A 21,980-nucleotide genomic window follows, 5' to 3' on the forward strand; every position below is an offset into this window, starting at 1 on the left:
AAAACACACAGAGCTATGGGGACTGGGTATTGCGGATGTGCTAGCGGCCATCTAGTAACCCATGTCCTCAGCTCTATACCCAAAATCCCAGTGACAGATTCCCTTTAAGCCACCAAAAAGGTCATCTCACTAATACCACTGATTTTATGACATTTTGTGCACACTGTAGTTTCTGTGTGGGGATTTAAAAAGAGCCCCTTGTGATCCAGCATACAGAAGATCTGATGGTGTGACATATCCTATGGCCCTGCATGAGCCACCTTGTAATTCAAACAAATGTGCAGCAAGACAACTAAGGGCTCTTTCACACTTGCGTTGTTCTGTTCCGGCATAGAGTTCCGTCGTCGGGGCTCTATGCCAGAAGAATCCTGATCAGTTTTATCCCCATGCATTCTGAATGGAGAGAAATCCGTTCAGGATGCATCAGGATGTCTTCAGTTCCGGAACGGAAGTTTTTTGGCCGGAGAAAATACTGCAGCATGCTGCGCTTTTTGCTCCGGTCAAAAATCCTGAACACTTCCCGCAAGGCCGGATCCGGAATTAATGCCCATTGAAAGGCATTAATCCGGATCCGGCCTTAAGCTAAACGTCGTTTCGGCGCATTACCGGATCCGACGTTTAGCTTTTTCTGAATGGTTACCATGGCTGCCAGGACGCTAAAGTCCTGTTTGCCATGGTAAAGTGTAGTGGGGAGCGGGGGAGCAGTATACTTACCATCCATGCGGCTCCCGGGGCGCTTCAGAGTGACGTCAGGGCGCCCCACGCGCATGGATGACGTGATCACATGGATCACGTTATCCATGCGCATGGGGCGCTCTGACGTCATTCTGGAGCGCCCCGGGAGCCGCACGGACGGTAAGTATACTGCTCCCCCGCTCCCCACTACTACTATGGCAACCAGGACTTTAATAGCGTCCTGGGTGCCATAGTAACACTGAACGCATTTTGAAGACGGATCCGTCTTCAAATGCTTTCAGTTCACTTGCGGTGTTACGGATCCGGCGGGCACTTCCGGCAAATGGAGTACACGACGGATCCGGACAACGCAAGTGTGAAAGAGGCCTAAGGGTACTTTCACACTTGCGTTTTTCTTTTCCAGCATAGTTCCATCCTAGGGACTCTATACCGAAAAAGAACTGATCAGTTTTATACCCATGCATTCTGAATGGAGAGCAATCTGTTCAGGATGCGTCAGGATGTCTTCAGTTCAGTCGTTTTGACTGATCAGGCAAAAGATAAAACGGCAGCATGCTACGGTTTTATCTCCGGACCAAAAAAACTGAAGACTTGCCTGAATGCCGGATCCGGCCTTTTTATTCCGTAGGAATGTATTAGTGCCGGATTCTGCATTCAAAATACCGGAATGCCGGATCCGTCCTTCCGGTCTGCACATGCGCAGAACGGTAAAATTTTGAAAAAAAATCAAAATGGATCCGTTTGTCCGTATGACAAAAGGACAGATGGATCCGTTCTTGCAATGCATTTTTAAGACGGATCAGGATCCTGATCCGTCTTAAAATGCAATCAGTTTGCATGCGTTTTGCCGCATTGCCGGCAACAAAACTGCTTGCCGGATCACTCTGCCGCAAGTGTGAAAGTAGCCCAAGGTGATAAATTATAGAGAGGGATGTTGTGGACACATACAGAGTGCAAGCTTCAGAGATTCACACCTTTGTATTTAAGGAGATGCTGACTAATGACTCCACATATTATCCTAGTTCTCATTAGCTTAATTACAGGGTTTATTTTCTAAACTTATCTCATCTGTAATGCTGACAGCAAGGAACGCCAGAAGTGCCAGTCACATACTTTGTGGGACATACAATTTAGCAGACAGTTGTTTCAAGAAGTCAACTGTAAAATGCTAGCCTAGCTTTTCTCATTTATTCTCAATTTTGCCTGGATACATACAGATGAAGCACAGTCCACAGATACGCGCTGTGGAAAAGTATTTGCCCACTTCCTCGCTTTTCTGTTTTTGCATATTTCTCACTCAAAATAGTTTCCAATTTTCTTACAAAAGGTTATATAAGACAAGGATTATACGACAGGACCTTAAAAGGGTTGTCCGGCCTTTTTTAAGTGATGGCACTACACTTGTAATGCCCTGGAGCAGGGGTACTTTGAAGTCTGAACATTTACCCCTTTTTCCCCTATGTAAAGTTATAAACTTCTTTATTTCACTTTAAAGGGTTAACGTGCACTGTTTAATACTGTTTAACTGCATTTTATATGTATGCTGTGATATGCACTTCATTTACACTGTATTTGCAAGGTTCTGTGGAAAGGGTTAATGAATACTGAGAGACTTTTGGGACTTTGAATAAGAAGCTGTCGATTTTCCATAGCTATCATAGGCTTTAAAGAAGAGCATGTTTTGGAGGAAAAAAGCCAGACATTGTTTACCACCAAAACCAGACAGACTGACCTTGTGACTGTCTGGTTTAGCTCAGTTGTTATGTCTGGAAACTTGTTTTTGTCTGGAAAAACTGCTGTGTCGTTGCCATTGAGTATCACTGAAGCTCTAATCTAAAGTCTATGCCAGACTGGAGTGGTAACTTTGTAATTGTTTGTGCTGAGTTTCTCCACTCCACCCCTTCCACTAGAAGGTTCCAGTCTAGCTAGAAACTGTACATAAGGAGAGCACTCAGAGCCCCTAGTGTTCTGCAGTTAAAGAACAGTGTTTGGAAGAGGAGACTCTGCGAGACTACTGAGTGACCAGAAGAAGACGCTGAGACGGTGATACGCTGCCACAGACCCTGGATCACCAGCCTTTGACCAGGGTACCAGCCTTCTGAAGAGAGAGAGAGAGGGATAGCTAGCTCAAGCCTTTCCTCCACATCAAACCCTTCTTCTGCCAGGGAGGAGACTGGAGAAGCCAGTCCTATGCCTTGCCTATACTGTTTTGCACCTGAATTCCTCCCGTAAAGAAGCACACTGGTTACTGCAGACCCTGACTCTCTGGACTTATTTCCCATTGGGGTGCACCACGCCTTACCAACCTTTCCGGAGAGCAGCAACACGTGATGACATCTCGACGATGTCTGGGGGGACTCAGCGTAGCGTTGGGGCCACCACAAACCCAGCCACTGCACCAACAAAACTGTAGTGGACAGCGCTCATCACTGAAGCGCTGCTCCCACAGACTTGAATGTGAGCAGTGCTGCAATGATGAGTTGGTCCTCAAGTATCAAAACTGATGAAAAAAAACTAGCCTTGTTGCCCATACTAGCTAATCACAGCGCAACATTCATTTTTTCAGGACAGTTTAAACAATGGAAGCCGAGCTACAAGGCCAGATTTTCTCTAGGATGGTTTTAATTAATGAACTATAGTAGTGTATTGGGGTAATTGTGAACTATCAATACATTCTTTACATTTATTTTTTATAACAAAACATTTTTTTCCACCACTGAAAACCTGGAAAATACAATTCCTCTTCCGTAGTTCACTGAATGCTGTTCCTTGTGTTGTTATTCTCCAGGCATCACTCATTGTGACGACTGTAACAATCCAATTCCAAATGATATATGATGGCATATAAGATATTAGCTCAGCAGCAAAGTGCCCTTAGGGATTATTCTACAGTACAAGTATGTTTGATGGTGTTGCCACAAAGCCTGCCCCTTAATCACATCTTCTATACGGCAGCAATCCCAAACATTAACCCTTTGGGTCACCTCATATAGCCAATTATCAGATATGACAACAAAAGGAACCACAAACTGTGGTTTCATAGAGATCTTGTCAGGAGTTTACTCAGCCAAAATTCTGTGCATGGCTGTGCTTGGAGGGATGTCTTGTCCGCTTCTTAAGACTGGCTGGTTAACCTATCAGTGAGGCTGGAAGCTGAGCCAATCAGGTTCTTTGTTGATCTCAGAGTTAGGGCTTATTCAGACGGCCATAGTGTTTTGCGGTACTATGATAGAAATTACTATTCTTGTCCGCGACTGCAGACAAGAATAGGACTTGCTATATCTTTATTGCGGGGCCCCGGAACGTAACTACGAATGCGGACAGCACACGGTGTGATGCCCGCATCTTTTGCCGCCCCATTGAAATGAATGGGTCCGCACCCGTTCCGCAAAAATGCGGAACAGATGCAGACCCATTCATACGGTCGTCTGAATGAGCCCTTACGCTGATAATTTAAGTCTGTGTCCTGGCTCTGTACCTGTCACGGCTGAGGATGGGGAAAACCCTCAGCCGTGCGATGCCAGAAGATGTCGGTGGCTGCTCGGCCAGGATGACAGAAATAGGGAGCAGGTCACCTCCTAAAGCTTCCCTAATCTGACCCTGACTCCTAGCTGCATGAGCCGACCTTGAAGGTAGGAGGGCTCATGCTCAGGAACCTCGGATCCCTACTGACCCTTTGCCGATCCCTGAGCTAGGAGCTGGGTAGACAGCCCGTTCCTCCTGGACACGGAGGAACAGGAGTCTCACTGGCCGAGCTGCAAGGAAAAGGGATACAAAAACAGACCTATGTATATGGCAGGTGAACTGCACTAGTTCCACCTACCTGCTACAGCCTTGCTGACTGGATCCCTGTGCTGACACGCTGACGTCCACACCATACTTAAAAGGACACAGCCAACACACATACAGACAGGAACCCAGATCCATAGCTGCATTAAATAACAGAAGGAAAACAACATCGACTAAACATCACATATAAACATTTATGACCACAAGGGTGGCCCTCACTGGCAGATGGTAAAAGACCAGGAGGATGTCTCCAGCTTACAAACAAGGCTGGAGTACCCCTCAGACTTCTGATCTTAACTGAGGCTTTATAGCCCCTGTAGCCACACCCACACACAGACACACCCAGTGTTCACACAAAGAAGGGAATTAACCCTTCCTACACCATGTCAGGGAAGACAGCCACTTAAAGGGGAAGTGTACTCATAACATAAATCCTGTGCACACCAAAACAAACCTAAGGCACACCTTATAGACAGGTTGCCAGGTGCAACTGCATGCAATGACAGCGAGCAGCCTAGCAACCAGCTCCAGCTGCTCTACTGCCACATACCTAATGTTGCCAGCGGCAACCACAGGTGAGGCAACATACTTCAGCCCTCACCTGTGATTGACAACAACCCCAGACCACAGGCAACTGCATGCGGTTCAGGAGTCACGGCCATTACCATGGTCGTGACAGTACCTCTGTGCTATGTACCTGAATTCTAAGCCTATTATAAACCTACCCTTACTAGCACTATGTGTACTGACCAGGTGCAAACTGGTCTGCAGAGAAACAGGGGAATCCCACAATGGGCCTCTGAGCAAGGGTGGGCCCCTAGCCCCCCACCAATTGTATAAGAGGCACATGGCAAAGCAAACTGGCTGCACTACACACTAATAGGCAGCTTACAGAATCTCAACCTGAGTAGATTTAGGAAACTACAGAGGCAGGACTGTTCATATCCTCTTTCTCCAGGGACCCGCCTTCCCGAAATCTTTGCAGGGACCCTATAATCAATCATCTTAACCCCTTCAGGACCCTGCCATTTTTCACCTTAAGGACCAGGCCATTTTTTGCAAATCTGACATGTGTCACTTTATGTGGTGACAGCTTTTACTTATCCAGGCCATTCTGAGATTGTTTTCTTGTCACATATTGTACTTCATGAAAGTGGTAAATTTGAGTCAAAATATGTAATTTTTATTTAGAAAAAAATTAAAAATTTACCAAAAATTTGGAACAATTCGCAATTTTCAAAATTTTAATTTCTTTGCTTTTAAATCAGATAGTGATACCTCCTAAAATATTTATTACTTTACATTCCCCATATGTCTACTTCATGTTTGGATCATTTTGTAAATGACAATTTCTTTTTTAGGATATTAGAAGGCTTAGAAGTTTAGAAGCAAATATTGAAAATTTTCAGCAAATTTCCAAAACCCACTTTTTAAGGACCAGTTCAGGTCTGAAGTCACTTTGTGAGGCTTACATAATTGAAAGCACCCAAAAATGGCCCCATTTTAGAAACTAAACCCCTCAAGGTATTCAAAACTGATTTTACAAACCTTGTTAACCCTTTAGGTGTTTCACAAGAATTAAAGGAAAATGGCAGATTTTCCATATTAATCTGTTTTTTTCTGCTAACAAAGCAAGGGTTAACAGCCAAACAAAACTCAATATTTATTGCCCTGATACTGTAGTTTACAGAAACTGCTGTACGGGCACACGGCAGGGCGCAGAAGGAAAGGAACGCCATATGGTTTTTGGAAGGCAGATTTAGCTGAACTGGTTTTTAGATGCCATGTCCCATTTGAAGCCCCCCTGATGCACCCCTACAGTAGAAACTCCAAAAAAAATGACCACATTTTGGAAACTACAGGATAGGGTGCCAGTTTTATTGGTACCATTTTTGGGTACATATGATTTTTTGATCATTCATTATTACACTTTATGGGGGCAAGGTGACCAAAAATTGGTTGTTTTGGCGCAGTTTTTATTTATTTATTTTTACAGAGTTTACCTTAGGGATTATGTCATGTGACTTTTTTATAGAGCAGATCATTACGGACGTGGCAATAATAGCATTTTTGAAGTTGAAATAATGATGTTTTAGTGTCTCCCTAGTCTGAGAGCCATAGCTTTTTTATTTTTTGACCGATTGTCTTAGGTAAGATCCCATTTTTCGCAGGATGAGGTGATGGTTTGATTGGTACAATTTTGGGGGCATACACCTTTTTGATAGCTTGATTTTGCAATTTTTGTGGTGTAATGTGATAAAAATAGCTTTTTTTTTAATTTTTTTACGGTGTTCATCTGAGGGGTTAGATCATGTGATATTTTTATAGAGCTGGTTCTTACAGATGTGGCGATACCTAATATATATATTTTTCGTTAATGTATTTCACTTTAGCACAATAATAGCAGTTTTGAAGCAAAAAAATTATGTTTTAGTGTCTCCATGCTCTGAGAGCTATATTTTTTTTTTTTTTTGGGCAATTGTCTTAGGTAGGCGCTTATTTTTTGCGGGAAGAGGTGATGGTTTTATTAATACCATTTTGTGGGACATACGCCTTTTTGATCGCTTGGTGTTGCACTTTTTGTGATTTAAGGTGACAAAAATGGCTTTTTTTTTACACCGTTTTTTTTTATGGTGTTTATCGGACAGGGTGGATCATGTGATATATTTATAGATTTGGTCATTACGGACGCGGCGATACCTAATATGTGTTTTTTTTCTGTTTTTTATTATAAAATAAGGGGAAAGCGGCATTTTTTTTCTTTTTTTACTTAAAAACCATACCATACGCATAAAAAAATAAAATAAAGGGTCCCAGATAACTAAAACCACATGGTATTTGTATCATGAGAGATATACTGTGTACATATAATTTTTCTAATGTGTTCAGCATAGCATGCTCCCATTGATGAGAGGCTGGGTGGGCGGAGCAGCTTCAAAGTGAAAGTTAAAATCCCAGCATGCATCACAGCAAGCATCTTCAAAGGAGTTTTTTTACAGTGTTCATCTGACAGGTTAGATCATGTGCTATTTATATAGAGCAGGTTGTTACGGAAATGATGATATCAAATATGTCTTTCTTTTTTTGTTTGTTTCAGTTTTACATAATAAAGCATTTAAAAAAAAATTATGTTTTTGTGTCTCCATTTTCTGAAAGACATATTTTTTCTATTTTTCTGCCGATCGTCTTGTGCAGGGGCTAATTTATTGCGGGAAGAGTTGACATTTTCATTGGTCCCAATTTTGGGTATATAATATACAGTATTTTGATCATTTAATATTACACTTTATTGGGCAAATAGACCAATAAAATTGGTTGTTTTGGTACACTTTTAATTTTATTTTTTTAAAGAGCAAGTCGTTACGGACGCAGCGATACCTAATTTGTCTATTTTTTTATTTATTTTGGCTTTGCACAATAAAAGCATTTTAGAAAAAATAATGTTTTTGTGTCTCCATTTTCTGAAGGCCATATTTTTTTCATTTTTTGGGCGATTGTCTCATGTAGGGGCTCATTTTTTGGGGGATAAGGTGGCGGTTTGATTGGTACTATTTTGGGGTACATACAACCTTTTTCATCACTTTTAATACCTTTTTTGGGAAGTGAGGTGGGAAAAATTTCAATTCCATCATAGTTTTTCTCTTTTCTTTATTGGCGTTCACCGTGCTGGGAAAGTAACCTGATCCTTTTATAAATCAGGTCGTTACGGACGCGATGATACCAAACATGTGTAGTGTATTTAATTTTTTAAAATTTTTAATCAATTATAAATGTGAAGAAATTAGATTTTTTTTATTTTAATTTTTTTACTTTTTTTTTAAAACTTTTTTTTATAGTTTTCGGACCCAGACCCGCTTGGTTCTTGAAGATCCAGTGGGTCTGATGGTTTACAATACACTGCAGTACACTGTATAGTGTACTGAAGTGCATTGTCACTCACAATAAAGCCTCATTCACACTTCAGTGTTTTGGTCAGTGATTTCCATCAGTGATTGTGAGCCAAAACCAGGAGTGGAGCTACACAGACATAAGGTATAAGGGAAAGATCTGCTCCTGTTCTGTGTTTATAGCCGCACCTGGTTATGGCTCAAAATCACTGATGGAAATCACTGACCGAACACTGACGTGTGAATGAGGCATAAGCCTGATCAGGCTCCTGCCTTTAGCAGGAGCCTGATCAGCTATACCAAGGCAAGCCGGATGCCTGTGACAACGTCCAGGTGCCATGGTAACAGCAGCGCCCGATGGGGGAGGGAGCTCCCTCCCTCTGTTAACTATCAAGCATCGGGCCACTGCCACAGCAGCAGCCCGATAGGAGAGGGAGGAGATCCCTAGATCTCTTAACCCCTTCCATACAGTGGTTCCTATGGACCGCAGCATGGAAGGGGTTAAACGGCCGACATCGGTGCCAACACCGATGGCGGTTGTTTCAAGCAGAGTGTGAGCTGTATATTATAGGGGGGCACAATGGGGGCTGGAGCCCACGGGGGGGGGGGGGGGGGGGGGGATATTATATACACACATTTTAGAAGGTTCTGATCCCCACAGTCACGGACTGTAGGGATCAGAACCTTTCAGCCGGCATTAGGATCGTGTGAATGACTAGTCTGTACAGACAAGCCAATCAGAGCGATCGCCGGGAGGCAGATTGGGCATGCGCTGCTCTTAGGTAGATTAGGAAAAGCAGCGCATGTGCAGTTACAATAAAGACATGGAGGAGCTTTCTCTAAAGCTCCTCCATGTCACGTGCAGCCATGGACGAACTGGCCGCACGGCAGGGCAGGGCTCATTGTAAAAAGATTATCAGACAGATTTTTTAAATAAAGTATATTTGGAATCTCTTTTTTACCCTGCCTTCAACAATGTTATGTCACGTACTGATATAGTGGCCAGCCCCTTTAAGCATCTTATTGCTGCTGCCGCTGTATGAGCTGGTAGAATTTGCAGGTAGCTGTACACTGGGCCCCCAGAATTAACTTTACTGTTTGGCCCTATGTACCCATTAGAAACTAGTACCAATTGGGGCTTCTGACCGAGATAAACCCCTCATCTGCTGTATTGGCTTTTACTGATTCTCCTGGTAGTCTGACCGTGGCTAGTTTCTGGTTTAACCCTTCATCTGCTGTTTGGGACCTATCAGCCTCTCCTACGTTTGTCCTTGCTTGTCTACTACTGTTTTCACCCCAGTCATTCTGGTAGGTCTGCTTCTAGTGAGTTTGCTTCAGTTTTCTGCTACCTTAATCCGCAGTCATAACCTGAGTACCAAGCAGCCAAGTCTATCGTGTCTTGCAGCAGGCTCTGGTGAAGAACCACCTAGGGATGGCTCTAGCTTCCTACCAATAAGAGTGTTTAAGGCAGAATGGTGGCAATTTCTGAGTTTGCCAGCTGTGGTTCTGGATAGTGACCATAGTATTTCCTTACAGATCTCATCTTATGTGATAATACCGGCCATACCAGTACAATAGTAATACAGGCTGATGTGTTGTGTGGGGTGCAGGCTTCTTGAGCGGAAGAAAACAGAGGTGTTTTAAGGGTAGATTAAGACATGACATGAAACTAGCTCTAAGCCATTCTGAGACTTTTATTTTTGGTGAGTAACACTGGAGTCCTGAAGTTATTGAAGTTTTCAGCAGTATTTATTTTTGGCTGTACTGCCTTGCTACAGAAGACATTCTGCTCCTTACCTTGAGTCCTCTCCGCTGCATAATGAATACAGAAGCTGGCAAGGTCATACCTCTTCATTTCATAGAGATACTGTCCCCTGCAGGAGACAGACAATGTAAATCCCTAATGACCAACATGACCTTTATCAGGGAACACAACAGAGTCATTACGAAGTGTGACCTTTAAGAACTGCTTATACTGCTTGACCCCTGTGGCTCTCATTTTTAAGGAACTACATGTATGGAGAAACCTAGCATTATGTTTTGCACCATGCGCTGCAGCATATTTGTCTTATAACAGTTCTCACTAGAGCCTCCTCTTGAACCAATAATCTAAAATATCCAATAAATAGTATAGTATGGACCCACTGTGTCAACCAAATGTTTTGATTTTGGACTAGTCCTGAGGGCGTTATCCTGGCAGTCCACCTGCTTTTCACCCTTCACATCCTATACAGGGATCTGGCCTCCCGATGTGGTTGGCTAGTGACTTACTGGGTAAACAGGATCGGGTCGGGGAGGCAGCAAAGAGTCAAGAAACAAAGCAGAAGTTGGTACAGGGGTAGAATTTTGCAGGACCTAGCTAGCAAATGAAACAAAAAGGGATCTAATGGATTGCACAGGCTAGGAGTGGAACAAACATCCCAGCAAATTTATCGGAGGGCTGATGAGTGCATTTATCAAGCAGCTGAACACAGAAAAAAAAGGGGGCGGGGATTAACCCTTGCAGTGCTGCAGGGAGAGGTACAGTGAATAAACAGTAATACATACACAGAAAGAGACCTAGCAGCCAGGCTGCAACTTGCAGCATAGGACACAGGAGTCTGGCGGCCCGTCTCTGGGGAGAAGCCTAGTGAGTGCAGCGCCCGTGTCAGGACCAGATAGCGAGATGGCGGCGAGCATGGACCATCGCCATGACACCTGATCTCCTATCACTGCATATCAAGGCAGTTATGAAGCCTGGATAAAGTCTCACTATGAGAAACTCTGTGTATCCTTACATTACATAAAAGGTCAAATAATTTCCCTTCATCTTGAAAGAGTTTAAGGGGTTATTTCATCATAACAAACCCTTTTTGTAGTGAAGCCAGCCTGGGGATCAGCTGATGAAGGTGCACCTGATGCAAGGGAAGTATAGTAAACATTCAGTCACGGGGGAAGCCAATAGCAGGCCGCAAAGGGAACGAGCCTCCCTACCATCACAAGTGACGGTGGGAGACTCGTCCCCATCGCGGCCTGCTATTGGCTGCTGCCCCCACCCCCACCTCTGACGTCGGATGTTTTAAGCCACGAGACGGGGAGATGTAGCGGCGGCCGTGCAGGCATCAAAAGCGACGCGGGTGCCGGGGAGAGAGGTAAGTACAATCTGTGTGAAGGGCCCAGGCATTTGGGGGGGCATTAGATAACCCCTTTAATGCATTTAGCTGACAGCGCTCAGACACAGGATTTAGAAATCTATAATGTATTTAGGAACATTTAGGGTAGGAATGGCTAATTTCTAGTTATAATCTTCAATAATCTGTTAATATATTCTAGATTAGGGCTGAACACCAGCTCCACATAATGAGCCTGTGCCATTTGTAAGCATATGAAAATGGTTGTCCATGTACAGCACATTTATGTTTTATAAATCTTTTCTTCAACTAAAAGTCCAGATACTTTAAAGAACAATGTAATTATTAGAGGCCAGGGTCCTATGTATCATCTGTAAAATGTGTGTGTATATATATATATATATATATATATATATATATACACACACACACATACACACACACACTGACACACACAAACTGAATCAAATAGTCGGTTTACATGAATCAAATAATTCCTATATAGTAAGAAAAGAATTCTGTCACCACCTAGTGGTTATTTTACAGAACTGCAGACAAGATTTTAAACTATATTCCCACATGTTCAACACAGAATTTGTAGGTAAAAATGATATGAAATATCAGAAATACAGCTTAGTTGTGTGTTTTATCATACTAGATGTGACTCCCAAGTTAAGAATGAATGAAGAGGCTGCACATGGGCCTGGTTCTTTCCATTATTTTCTATGGGAGTAGTGGATAATGGAAACAGTCAAGCCCCATTCTGGAGAAAGGTGCAGATCTCACAGGTGGGACCTGCATCTATCAGACATGTATGGTATGTTCTGTGGATATGCCACAAATGTCCAATATGGGAACAGCCCTTTAACACATTGTATAACCATGGCAGTTATGGTTAAATAGAATTTTAACAGCCTGAGAAAAGACAAAAGATTATGTTGGGAAAAGCTCCTTGATGGAAAATCATCTCGATTTACTTAACAGCTACTCACCGAATGATATAGGGTTCAGGGGAGTCTGGGCGCAGATGAATGGCACGTGTTACATCTTTCAAGGCACTACGCAAATCTTTCATCTACAAGAGGTGGGACAGAAGAGGCTCATCAATACAGTAGCCGGCTAATTCTCTGGTTTAACTTAGTAATATGGAGATCACAGGGTCTATTAGGGCGACACCCATGATGGGGTGAGGAGGGGGCTTTTGCAGCTGTCATTCAACCCATTGGCACCACGCAATTGAATCGCCATCACTTCATTATACGTTTATGGCATTATGTGGGAAGTACATCCCGTTCATGGGAGAATGGCAAAGCGAGACTGGAAAAGCGGGCAGACAAGTTCACCAACTTTAGTTCACCAACTTTCTCAAAGCTACGTGCAAGTGGTGTTTTTATCATCATGTACACCAGTTTTCTGGTGTAAATGATGGCCGAAATCTACGCTACGATTTTTCACTCTAGGCTCACGGACAGCCAGAGGATGCGCTTAATAGATGATGAGGCCGGCGCCACATCATACACAAAGTACTATGCAAATATATTAAAAGTTTCAATGCAACAAATTCATAATTTATTGAACATAAAAAAACAAAATGTGAGAAGAGCAAGAAAATAAAAGACTCATTTTATGGAAGACATAAAATACACGTCACTGAATAAACTACAAGATCAATGACCTGACGTAGTAGTGCGCTTATTTATATTGCTCCGGGACTTATTTTCTCTTGAAAGGTGGAATCGAATTGGTTGCTATGGGCAACTAAGCCAGTTCTACTTTACACCAGTTTGATAAATCTCCCCCTTTGTTTTTTCACTTCAATAATTTACGGACTTGTTGCAACTAAACTTTTGGGAGTGTGTGTAATATACAACCGCCAATGATTTGCAAATCTCATACACCCATATTTTATTCACAGTACATCATAGAACAGATATCAGATGTTGAAAAAATAATTGTCACGGCGGACGTGCACTCAGACTCACAGATAAACCACCAACCAGGCTCTAGGCGAGAGACAGGGGAAGGGTCACCTCCTAGCTAATCCCTGACCTCTCTCCCTGCACTACTCAGCCCACATGCAGACCTTGGTGGTAGGTATGATTTGTCCCCGTGCCTGGGCTGAAAAACCCTAAATTCCCTGAGATGGTGAAGAGGGGAAATAGCAGCAGCCTGCTCACACAGAACCTGGATGGGAGAGATGACACAAAACAACCAAACTTGAAACCACATTTATCTTTCTGGGCTGGAACAGACTACCTTCCTTCCTAGCTTCCAAGACCAAAGTGATTCCTATAATCCGCTCAGAGCACTGGGATGGTGTGCTATTTAAACTAATGACCCCACCCAGTGCACCTGATGAGAGGCGGATCCAGCACGGCTCCAAAACAAAACACTAAACTCGTGCTGCTATTCTGGCCGACCTCCGCACATAGTCAGGGCGGGACATGACAATAATTAACTCATTTAGAACTTGATGGCAGTAATGCATCTCCAAAAAGTTGAGACGGGGACAACAAAAGGCTGGAAAAGTAAGTGGTACTAATGCAAAAACAACAATTTGGTTCTAAGTCACATAACTGGGTACTATTTAACTATCATCATAAATTAAGCGCATACTCCAACAATTTGGGGGAATTTATCATGAGGGGAATATTTGAAGTCAGTTTTGCCTAATTCTGCGTTGTTGCACTTTATGTCACATTTATTAAATGTCTCATGTTGTCTGATAAATTAGTCTTAGGCTACATTCACACGTCCGTATTTTTCTACATCCGATTTTCGGTCCGTTTTTTGCGGATCCGTTGTTCCTGAAAATGTTCCCGTATGTCATCCGTTTTTTGCGGATCCACAAAAAACGGAAATATGTGAAAACTCAAATCCGACAGTATATTCTAACACAGAGGCGTTCCCATGGTGATGGGGACGCTTCTAGTTAGAATATACTGAGAACGGTGTACATGACTGCCCCCTGCTGCCTGGCAGCACCCGATCTCTTACAGGGGGCTGTGATCCGCACAATTATTGTGCGAATCATAGCCCCCTGTGAGAGATCAGGTGCTGCCAGGCAGGAGGGGGCAGACCCCCTCCCTCCCCTGTATTAAATGTGACTAGTGCGGCCCCCCCCTCTATATTCATTGGTGGCCAGTGCGGATGTGACCAGTGCGGCCTCACCTCTCCCCCCCCCCCCCATCATTGGTGGCAGTGCGGATTCCCAGTATTAATAAATGTGCCCAGTGCGGTCTCACCTCTCCCCCCCCCCCCATCATCGGTGGCCAGTGCGGATTCCCAGTATTAATAAATGTGCCCAGTGCGGTCTCACCTCTCCCCCCCCCCCCCCCATCATCGGTGGCCAGTGCGGATTCCCAGTATTAATAAATGTGCCCAGTGCGGTCTCACCTCTTCCCCCCCCCCCCCCCATCATTGGTGGCAGCGGAGAGTACCGATCGGAGTCCCAGTTTAAATCGCTGGGGCTCCGATCGGTTACCATGGCAGCCAAGACGCTATTGCAGTCTTGGCTGCCATGGTTACTTAGCAATAAATACAAGCATTATACTTACCTGCGACTGCGAGCTGCGATGTGTGTCCGGCCGGGAGCTCCTCCTACTGGTAAGTGACAGGTCTGTGCTAAAAGCAATGCGCCGCACAGACCTTTCACTTACAAGTAGGAGGAGCTCCCGGCCGGTCAGACATCGCAGCTCGCAGTCGCAGGTAAGTATAATGCTTGTATTTATTGCTAAGTAACCATGGCAGCCAAGACTGCAATAGCGTCTTGGCTGCCATGGTAACCGATCGGAGCCCCAGCGATTTAAACTGGGACTCCGATCGGTACTCTCCGCTGCCACCAATGATGGGGGGGGGGGGGGGGAGAAGTGAGACCGCACTGGGCACATTTATTAATACTGGGAATCCGCACTGGCCACCGATGATGGGGGGGGGGGGGAGAGGTGAGACCGCACTGGGCACATTTATTAATACTGGGAATCCGCACTGGCCACCGATGATGGGGGGGGGGGGGGGGGGAGAGGTGAGGCCGCACTGGGCACATTTAATACTGGGGAGGGAGGGGGGTCTGCCCCCTGCTGCCTGGCAGCCCCTGATCTCTTATAGGGGGCTATGATATGCACAATTAACCCCTCAGGCGCAGCACCTAAGGGGTTAATTGTGCAGATCACAGCCCCCTGTAAGAGATCGGGTGTTGCCAGGCAGCAGGGGGCAGTCATGTACACCGTTCTCAGTATATTCTAACTAGAAGCGTCCCCATCACCGTGGGAACGCCTCTGTGTTAGAATATACTGTCGGATCTGAGTTTTTCACGAAGTGAAAAATCAGATCTGTAGAAAACTTACTGGGAATCCGCACTGCCGCACTGGCCACCAATGAATATAGAGGGAGGGGGGCCGCACTGGTCACATTTAATACTGGGGAGGAAGCCTAATTTCCAGGAACGGAATCCGCATAAAACGGATGACATACGTAATGACATACGAATGTCTTCCGTTTTTTGTGGATCCATTGACTTTGTATTGGTCCAGGATCCGATTTTTGCGGAAAAGAATAGGACATGTTTTATATTTTTTCGGACATGCGGAACGGAACAACGGAAACGGACAGCACACATTGTGCTGTCCGATTTTTTCCAGGACCCATTGAAAATGAATGGGTCCAGATCTGGTCCTGATCTGTTCCTGAAAAAACGGAACAGATCAGGAAAGAAAAAACGGACGTGTGAATGGACCCTTATCCTTAAACCCAACACTTTTGACTAGAAAATCTACTCCAGTTTTCCTACTCCACCCTGGAGTGAGATTGCAACTTTAAAAAAAAGAAAAGTCTCAGCGATAAATCTGGAGTGAAACTCAATAACATAGTAACCACGTCCACGTGGAGTAACTGGTGTAAAAATGCAAAAAGTTGCAAAAGTTTTTGAGCGAGTGCAAAAAGTCGCAAAAGCCCCATTTTGTGACTTTTTAAAGCCAGAATTCTGAAGTGAAAGCATGATATATCAGGGCCTTTGGGGGAGATTTATGAAGACTGGTGTACCCGTACCCCTGCGCTGGTGTGAGATGTGCCCAACCTAATATGATGATGCCTCTTAATAAATTAGGCACATCTCTGCCCTGCTGTGCCCCTGAAAAGGATGTCTACGCCAGCCAGGGCTTAGCGCAGACTTCAGTTATAACTTCCGCCGGTTTCTGGCAAAAGTTATAGTAAATCTGGCCGGCAGTGAAAAGCCCTGCTCCCACAGATCTAGTCCTACTGACAGTTTCCTAAACTCTGTATCCAGTCAGTGGTTTCAGCAGAACAAATCTCCCTCCTGTCCTGACAGCTTCCCCTTCACTGCTGACATAACTCATTGATTGATATTCACATGAGGCAGAACTGCAGCTGTCAGTTTTATCCAGTAGGTTACATTAGAAGCATTGTATCTTTATGGTTACCTGTCTGTAGGCCTGTGCCCTGCAGAGATATGCTCGGATACATAGAGGGTCGACTTTTATCGCTGCAGAGAAGTGGCGCACTGCTAGAGAGTACTGGTCTCGGTGAAGCAGGCAAATCAGACCCAGGTTCACATGTGCCACAGGCACGGATCTGTGCAGAAGAGAGAAAACATTGAAAATGAGATCATCTTAAGGAGTTAGGTGTAGGAGTTTGGCATATTTCACTCATTTAGCACAAAAAGTTTTGAACAAACATCCTTAAAGGGGTTGTATCACTGAGGATAGGTCATCAATAAATATAACTTGGACAACCCCTTTAAGAGGTTTGCGTATCTAAGGCATCCCAGAAATAACTATGAACTGAAACTCCAATATTTAAACCCTTCAGCCCCCGGACATTTTGATTTTTCTTACTACCTGCCTTCGAGGAGCCATAACCTTTTTATTTTTCCGTTCGCATAGCTAGATAAGGGCTTGTTTTTTGTGGGACAAGTTGTACTTTTTAATGGAATTTGAACATAAACGCAATTACGCCACAGCTTTATGGGTTTTGTTTTTATGACGTTCCCTATGCACCAAAAATTACCTGTTACCTTTATTTCCCAGGTCAGTATGATTACAGCAATACCACATTTGTATCGTTTTTTTGTGTGTTAATACTGAAAAAAATAAAAACTTTGGGAAAAAATTATTTTTTCTCATCGTCATATTCTGACCCCCGCAACATTTTTTATAAATACGTCTACGGAGCTGTGTGAGGGCTCATTTTTTGCAGGAAGATCTGTAGTTTTTATTGATACCATTTTGTGTACAACTCACATTCTAAAAAAAATTTGGGAGGTGAAGTGACAAATAAAATGCCGTATCAGCCATTTTTTTTTTCGTTATGCCATTTGTCATACGAGATAAATATTTTTATAGTACAGGCGTTTTCGGACGCGGCAATGCCCATGATGTTTAGTTTTTCCATTACGTATTTTTACTTTAGATTTATTTTTTTCCTTTTGCATCTTGTATTCTATAATTCATATTTATGGATTATAGAATACAGAATTCTGTATATTCCAATACAGTGCTGCCATCTACAGGCCTGCAGTGGACTATACTAGTAACCTGCCTGCAAGCCTACTACAGGCTTATGCTTAATAATAGTACAGCCACCTTCTCTGATCTTAGCCAGGGGAAGGCGGCCTGAAACAGGAGGCGTGTGGTTCCCCGTTTTAGCTCTGCCAGATGCCATAGTCAAATGTGGGTTGAATATCCGCGATCGGCATTACTGCCCATTGCAGACATTACCCCTGAGCCTCTGCTGTGTGAAACAGCATAAACCCTGCGGTTAAGGCGCCCGCTGAGCTTGCTCCATCTTTAAAGACCGGACTTCCTCTGTACATGTATGGCAGTGGTTTGGAAAGGTTTAATACCTCACATGGGGGCACCTTTCAGCTAGGAGATGCTGTATATAAGACAGTGTTAAGTAACATTGCCCTCCCTCACACACTCCTTGTTAGCACTGATTAATTATTTCATCTTCTATTGGTCAGTGTCTCATATTTTGAATTAATTTAGCTTTATTTTATTAAGTATTTGACTATAAAAGGTTAATAGGGTCAGATAACCCCTTTAAGTTTTATGATAAAAGGGTGACATCAGGATGGACTAGCCATAGACCCTACAGGGAAATTTCCTGGTGGACAGATGCACAGGGGGATGTCTGAATTCTTCTTCTTCTTGATCTGATGCTGTAAGAATAAATTAATGCAGGAGCATCAGGTACTCATGCCCCTGACCAACGGCCAAAGGTTCCCTCCTCAACTGTATCACTGTACTCAGGGCGGTGATATAAATAAATACTGTAGTGAAGGAGACAGTATTTTGTGCTACCCTGTGGTATTTGGTTCTGCTCGGGCAGTATTTTATGCTGCACTGTGGTATTTGGTTCTGCTCGGGCAGTATCTTGTGCTGCACTGTGGTATTTGGCTCTGCTCGGGCAGTATTTTATGCTGCACTGTGGTATTTGGTTCTGCTCGGGCAGTATTTTATGCTGCACTGTGGTATTTGGCTCTGCTCGGGCAGTATTTTATGCTGCACTGTGGTATTTGGCTCTGCTCGGGCAGTATTTTATGCTGCACTGTGGTATTTGGTTCTGCTCGGGCAGTATTTTATGCTGCACTGTGGTATTTGGCTCTGCTCGGGCAGTATTTTATGCTGCACTGTGGTATTTGGTTCTGTTCGGGCAGTATCTTATGCTGCATTGTGGTATTTGGCTCTGCTCGGGCAGTATTTTATGCTGCACTGTGGTATTTAGTTCTGCTCGAGCAGTATTGCATGCTGCACTGTGGTATTTGGTTCTGCTCGGGCAGTATCTTATGCTGCACTGTGGTATTTGGCTCTGCTCGGGCAGTATTTTATGCTGCACTGTGGTATTTGGTTCTGCTCGGGCAGTATTTTATGCTGCACTGTGGTATTTGGCTCTGCTCGGGCAGTATTTTATGCTGCACTGTGGTATTTGGTTCTGTTCGGGCAGTATCTTATGCTGCATTGTGGTATTTGGCTCTGCTCGGGCAGTATTTTATGCTGCACTGTGGTATTTAGTTCTGCTCGAGCAGTATTGCATGCTGCACTGTGGTATTTGGTTCTGCTCGGGCAGTATCTTATGCTGCACTGTGGTATTTGGCTCTGCTCGGGCAGTATTTTATGCTGCACTGTGGTATTTGGTTCTGCTCGGGCAGTATTTTATGCTGCACTGTGGTATTTGGCTCTGCTCGGGCAGTATTTTATGCTGCACTGTGGTATTTGGTTCTGCTCGGGCAGTATTTTATGCTGCACTGTGGTATTTGGTTCTGCTCGGGCAGTATCTTATGCTGCACTGTGGTATTTGGCTCTGCTCGGGCAGTATTTTATGCTGCACTGTGGTATCTGGTTCTGCTGGGGCGGTATTTTGTGCTGCACTGTGGTATCTGGTTCTGCTGGGGCGGTATTTTGTGCTGCACTGTGGTATCTGGTTCTGCTGGGGCGGTATTTTGTGCTGCACTGTGGTATCTGGTTCTGCTGGGGTGGTATTTTGTGCTGCACTGTGGTATTTGGTTCTGCTCGGGCAGTATTTTATGCTGCACTGTGGTATTTGGTTCTGCTCGGGCAGTATTTTATGCTGCACTGTGGTATTTGGTTCTGCTCGGGCAGTATTTTATGCTGCACTGTGGTATTTGGTTCTGCTCGGGCAGTATCTTATGCTGCACTGTGGTATTTGGCTCTGCTCGGGCAGTATTTTATGCTGCACTGTGGTATTTGGTTCTGCTCGGGCAGTATTTTATGCTGCACTGTGGTATCTGGTTCTGCTGGGGCGGTATTTTGTGCTGCACTGTGGTATCTGGTTCTGCTGGGGCGGTATTTTGTGCTGCACTGTGGTATCTGGTTCTGCTGGGGCGGTATTTTGTGCTGCACTGTGGTATCTGGTTCTGCTGGGGTGGTATTTTGTGCTGCACTGTGGTATTTGGTTCTGCTGGGGCAGTATATTGTGCTGCACTGTGGTATTTGGTTCTGCTGGGGCGGTATTTTGTGCTGCACTGTGGTATCTGGTTCTGCTGGGGCGGTATTTTGTGCTGCACTGTGGTATCTGGTTCTGCTGGGGCGGTATTTTGTGCTGCACTGTGGTATTTGGTTCTGCTGGGGCGGTATTTTGTGCTGCACTGTGGTATCTGGTTCTGCTGGGGCGGTATTTTGTGCTGCACTGTGGTATTTGGTTCTGCTGGGGCGGTATTTTGTGCTGCACTGTGGTATTTGGTTCTGCTGGGGTGGTATTTTATGCTGCACTGTGGTATTTGGTTCTGCTGGGGTGGTATTTTGTGCTGCACTGTGGTATTGCAGGCCCCGTCTACTTCTACTGGCCCTGTTTACCTGTGTTTCCCCGTCTTCTGTCAGTCTGGATCTGCCTACAACATGGGGCCATTTTTATTTGTTTTTTCCAGGGCCACTTTAATTTCCCAGTCGGCCAGTGGGTGACACGTTGTATCTCATATCCCAGGCAGAGAATTCTGTTTGGCGCCTAAGAGGTCACGGGGTATGGCTCTCCATACACAGGCCAGTCTTTTTAGAGGGATCAAGAGAGACAAGCTTAATTAATAAACTTGTGTGCCTCCTTGTACACACCGTCCCCGTACCACAGACTCGTTATCATCAGAACATTCATTTTTCATTGACGTGTACTCTCGCACAAAGTGGTTTCGATCGTGAAAACTTAGAACTACTTAACAATGGTACTTTTGTCGTGATGAAAATTGAAAATAATAAAATGACTAAGAAGTAACGTAAAATAACATGAAAAGAAAGAACTAGTAACAATAGAATGAGTCACATTATCGTCCACATACGTATCAACAAGATGTGATGGATTTTAATGACAGCTAAGAAGAGACAGGAGGGTTTGGTGGAGCTCTAACCAATGGATGGGAAGGGGGGGTGACATGTGCGCCTTGAGACCCCCGCTTGTAGCTCCCCTTCTGTTAATAGCTGCATATACTGTGGCAATATTCAAACAGTATCAGGTTCAGAACTCATGCTACCATTATTGTTCCTGCTTATAACAGTTTGCATTGCTTCCTACGAAATATACTGACTGACCCATAATGGGGCTCATCAGGTTTTGTTGTGGTTTCCATTTTTTTGACAGAAATCAAAAAGATGGAGGAGCGCAGAGTTTCTCACACTAGTGTGAACAGAGCATGACGAGTGATGTCAATTTTCTATTTCGTTTGCTGGTAATATGTTGTACATTGTTACCTAAATCTAACATTTATTTGATTTTGGTCAAAGCTTAGATTTGGCAATTTTGCTTTAAGTCACCTCAGCCTTTAATTGGCTGAGTGGTTATTTAGTTTTGTGCCAAGAGGGACAGGGACACACTGAAACGGGAGCAGTGGGGGATCGGTAAGAGGAGTATCATTTATTTAAAGGGGATATCCCATGATTAATGTATAAAAATTAAAATCAGAAATCATATGGTATATGGCAATATCTTTCTAACAAAGCTAGAACCGGCCCTGTACCTCACATGGATCCAGAGA

The 21,980-nt window shown here is 44.1% G+C and overlaps 1 protein-coding gene across 1 annotated transcript in view; it reads right to left on the bottom strand.

The window, feature by feature from the left end:
• Window positions 1-21,980, bottom strand: part of TTC6 (tetratricopeptide repeat domain 6) — a 158,791-nt gene that overhangs the window by 88,277 nt on the left and 48,534 nt on the right. Inside the window, exons 17-19 of the mRNA XM_040410990.1 lie at window positions 16,921-17,071; window positions 12,475-12,557; window positions 10,170-10,246 (exon numbers count right to left, since the gene is read on the bottom strand). Of these exons, the coding sequence (XP_040266924.1) occupies window positions 10,170-10,246; window positions 12,475-12,557; window positions 16,921-17,071 (311 nt within the window). The remainder of the gene's footprint in view (window positions 1-10,169; window positions 10,247-12,474; window positions 12,558-16,920; window positions 17,072-21,980) is intronic.

This window comes from Bufo bufo, chromosome 11 (genome assembly GCF_905171765.1).
Source record: "Bufo bufo chromosome 11, aBufBuf1.1, whole genome shotgun sequence".
NCBI classification, from domain to species: Eukaryota; Metazoa; Chordata; class Amphibia; order Anura; family Bufonidae; genus Bufo; species Bufo bufo.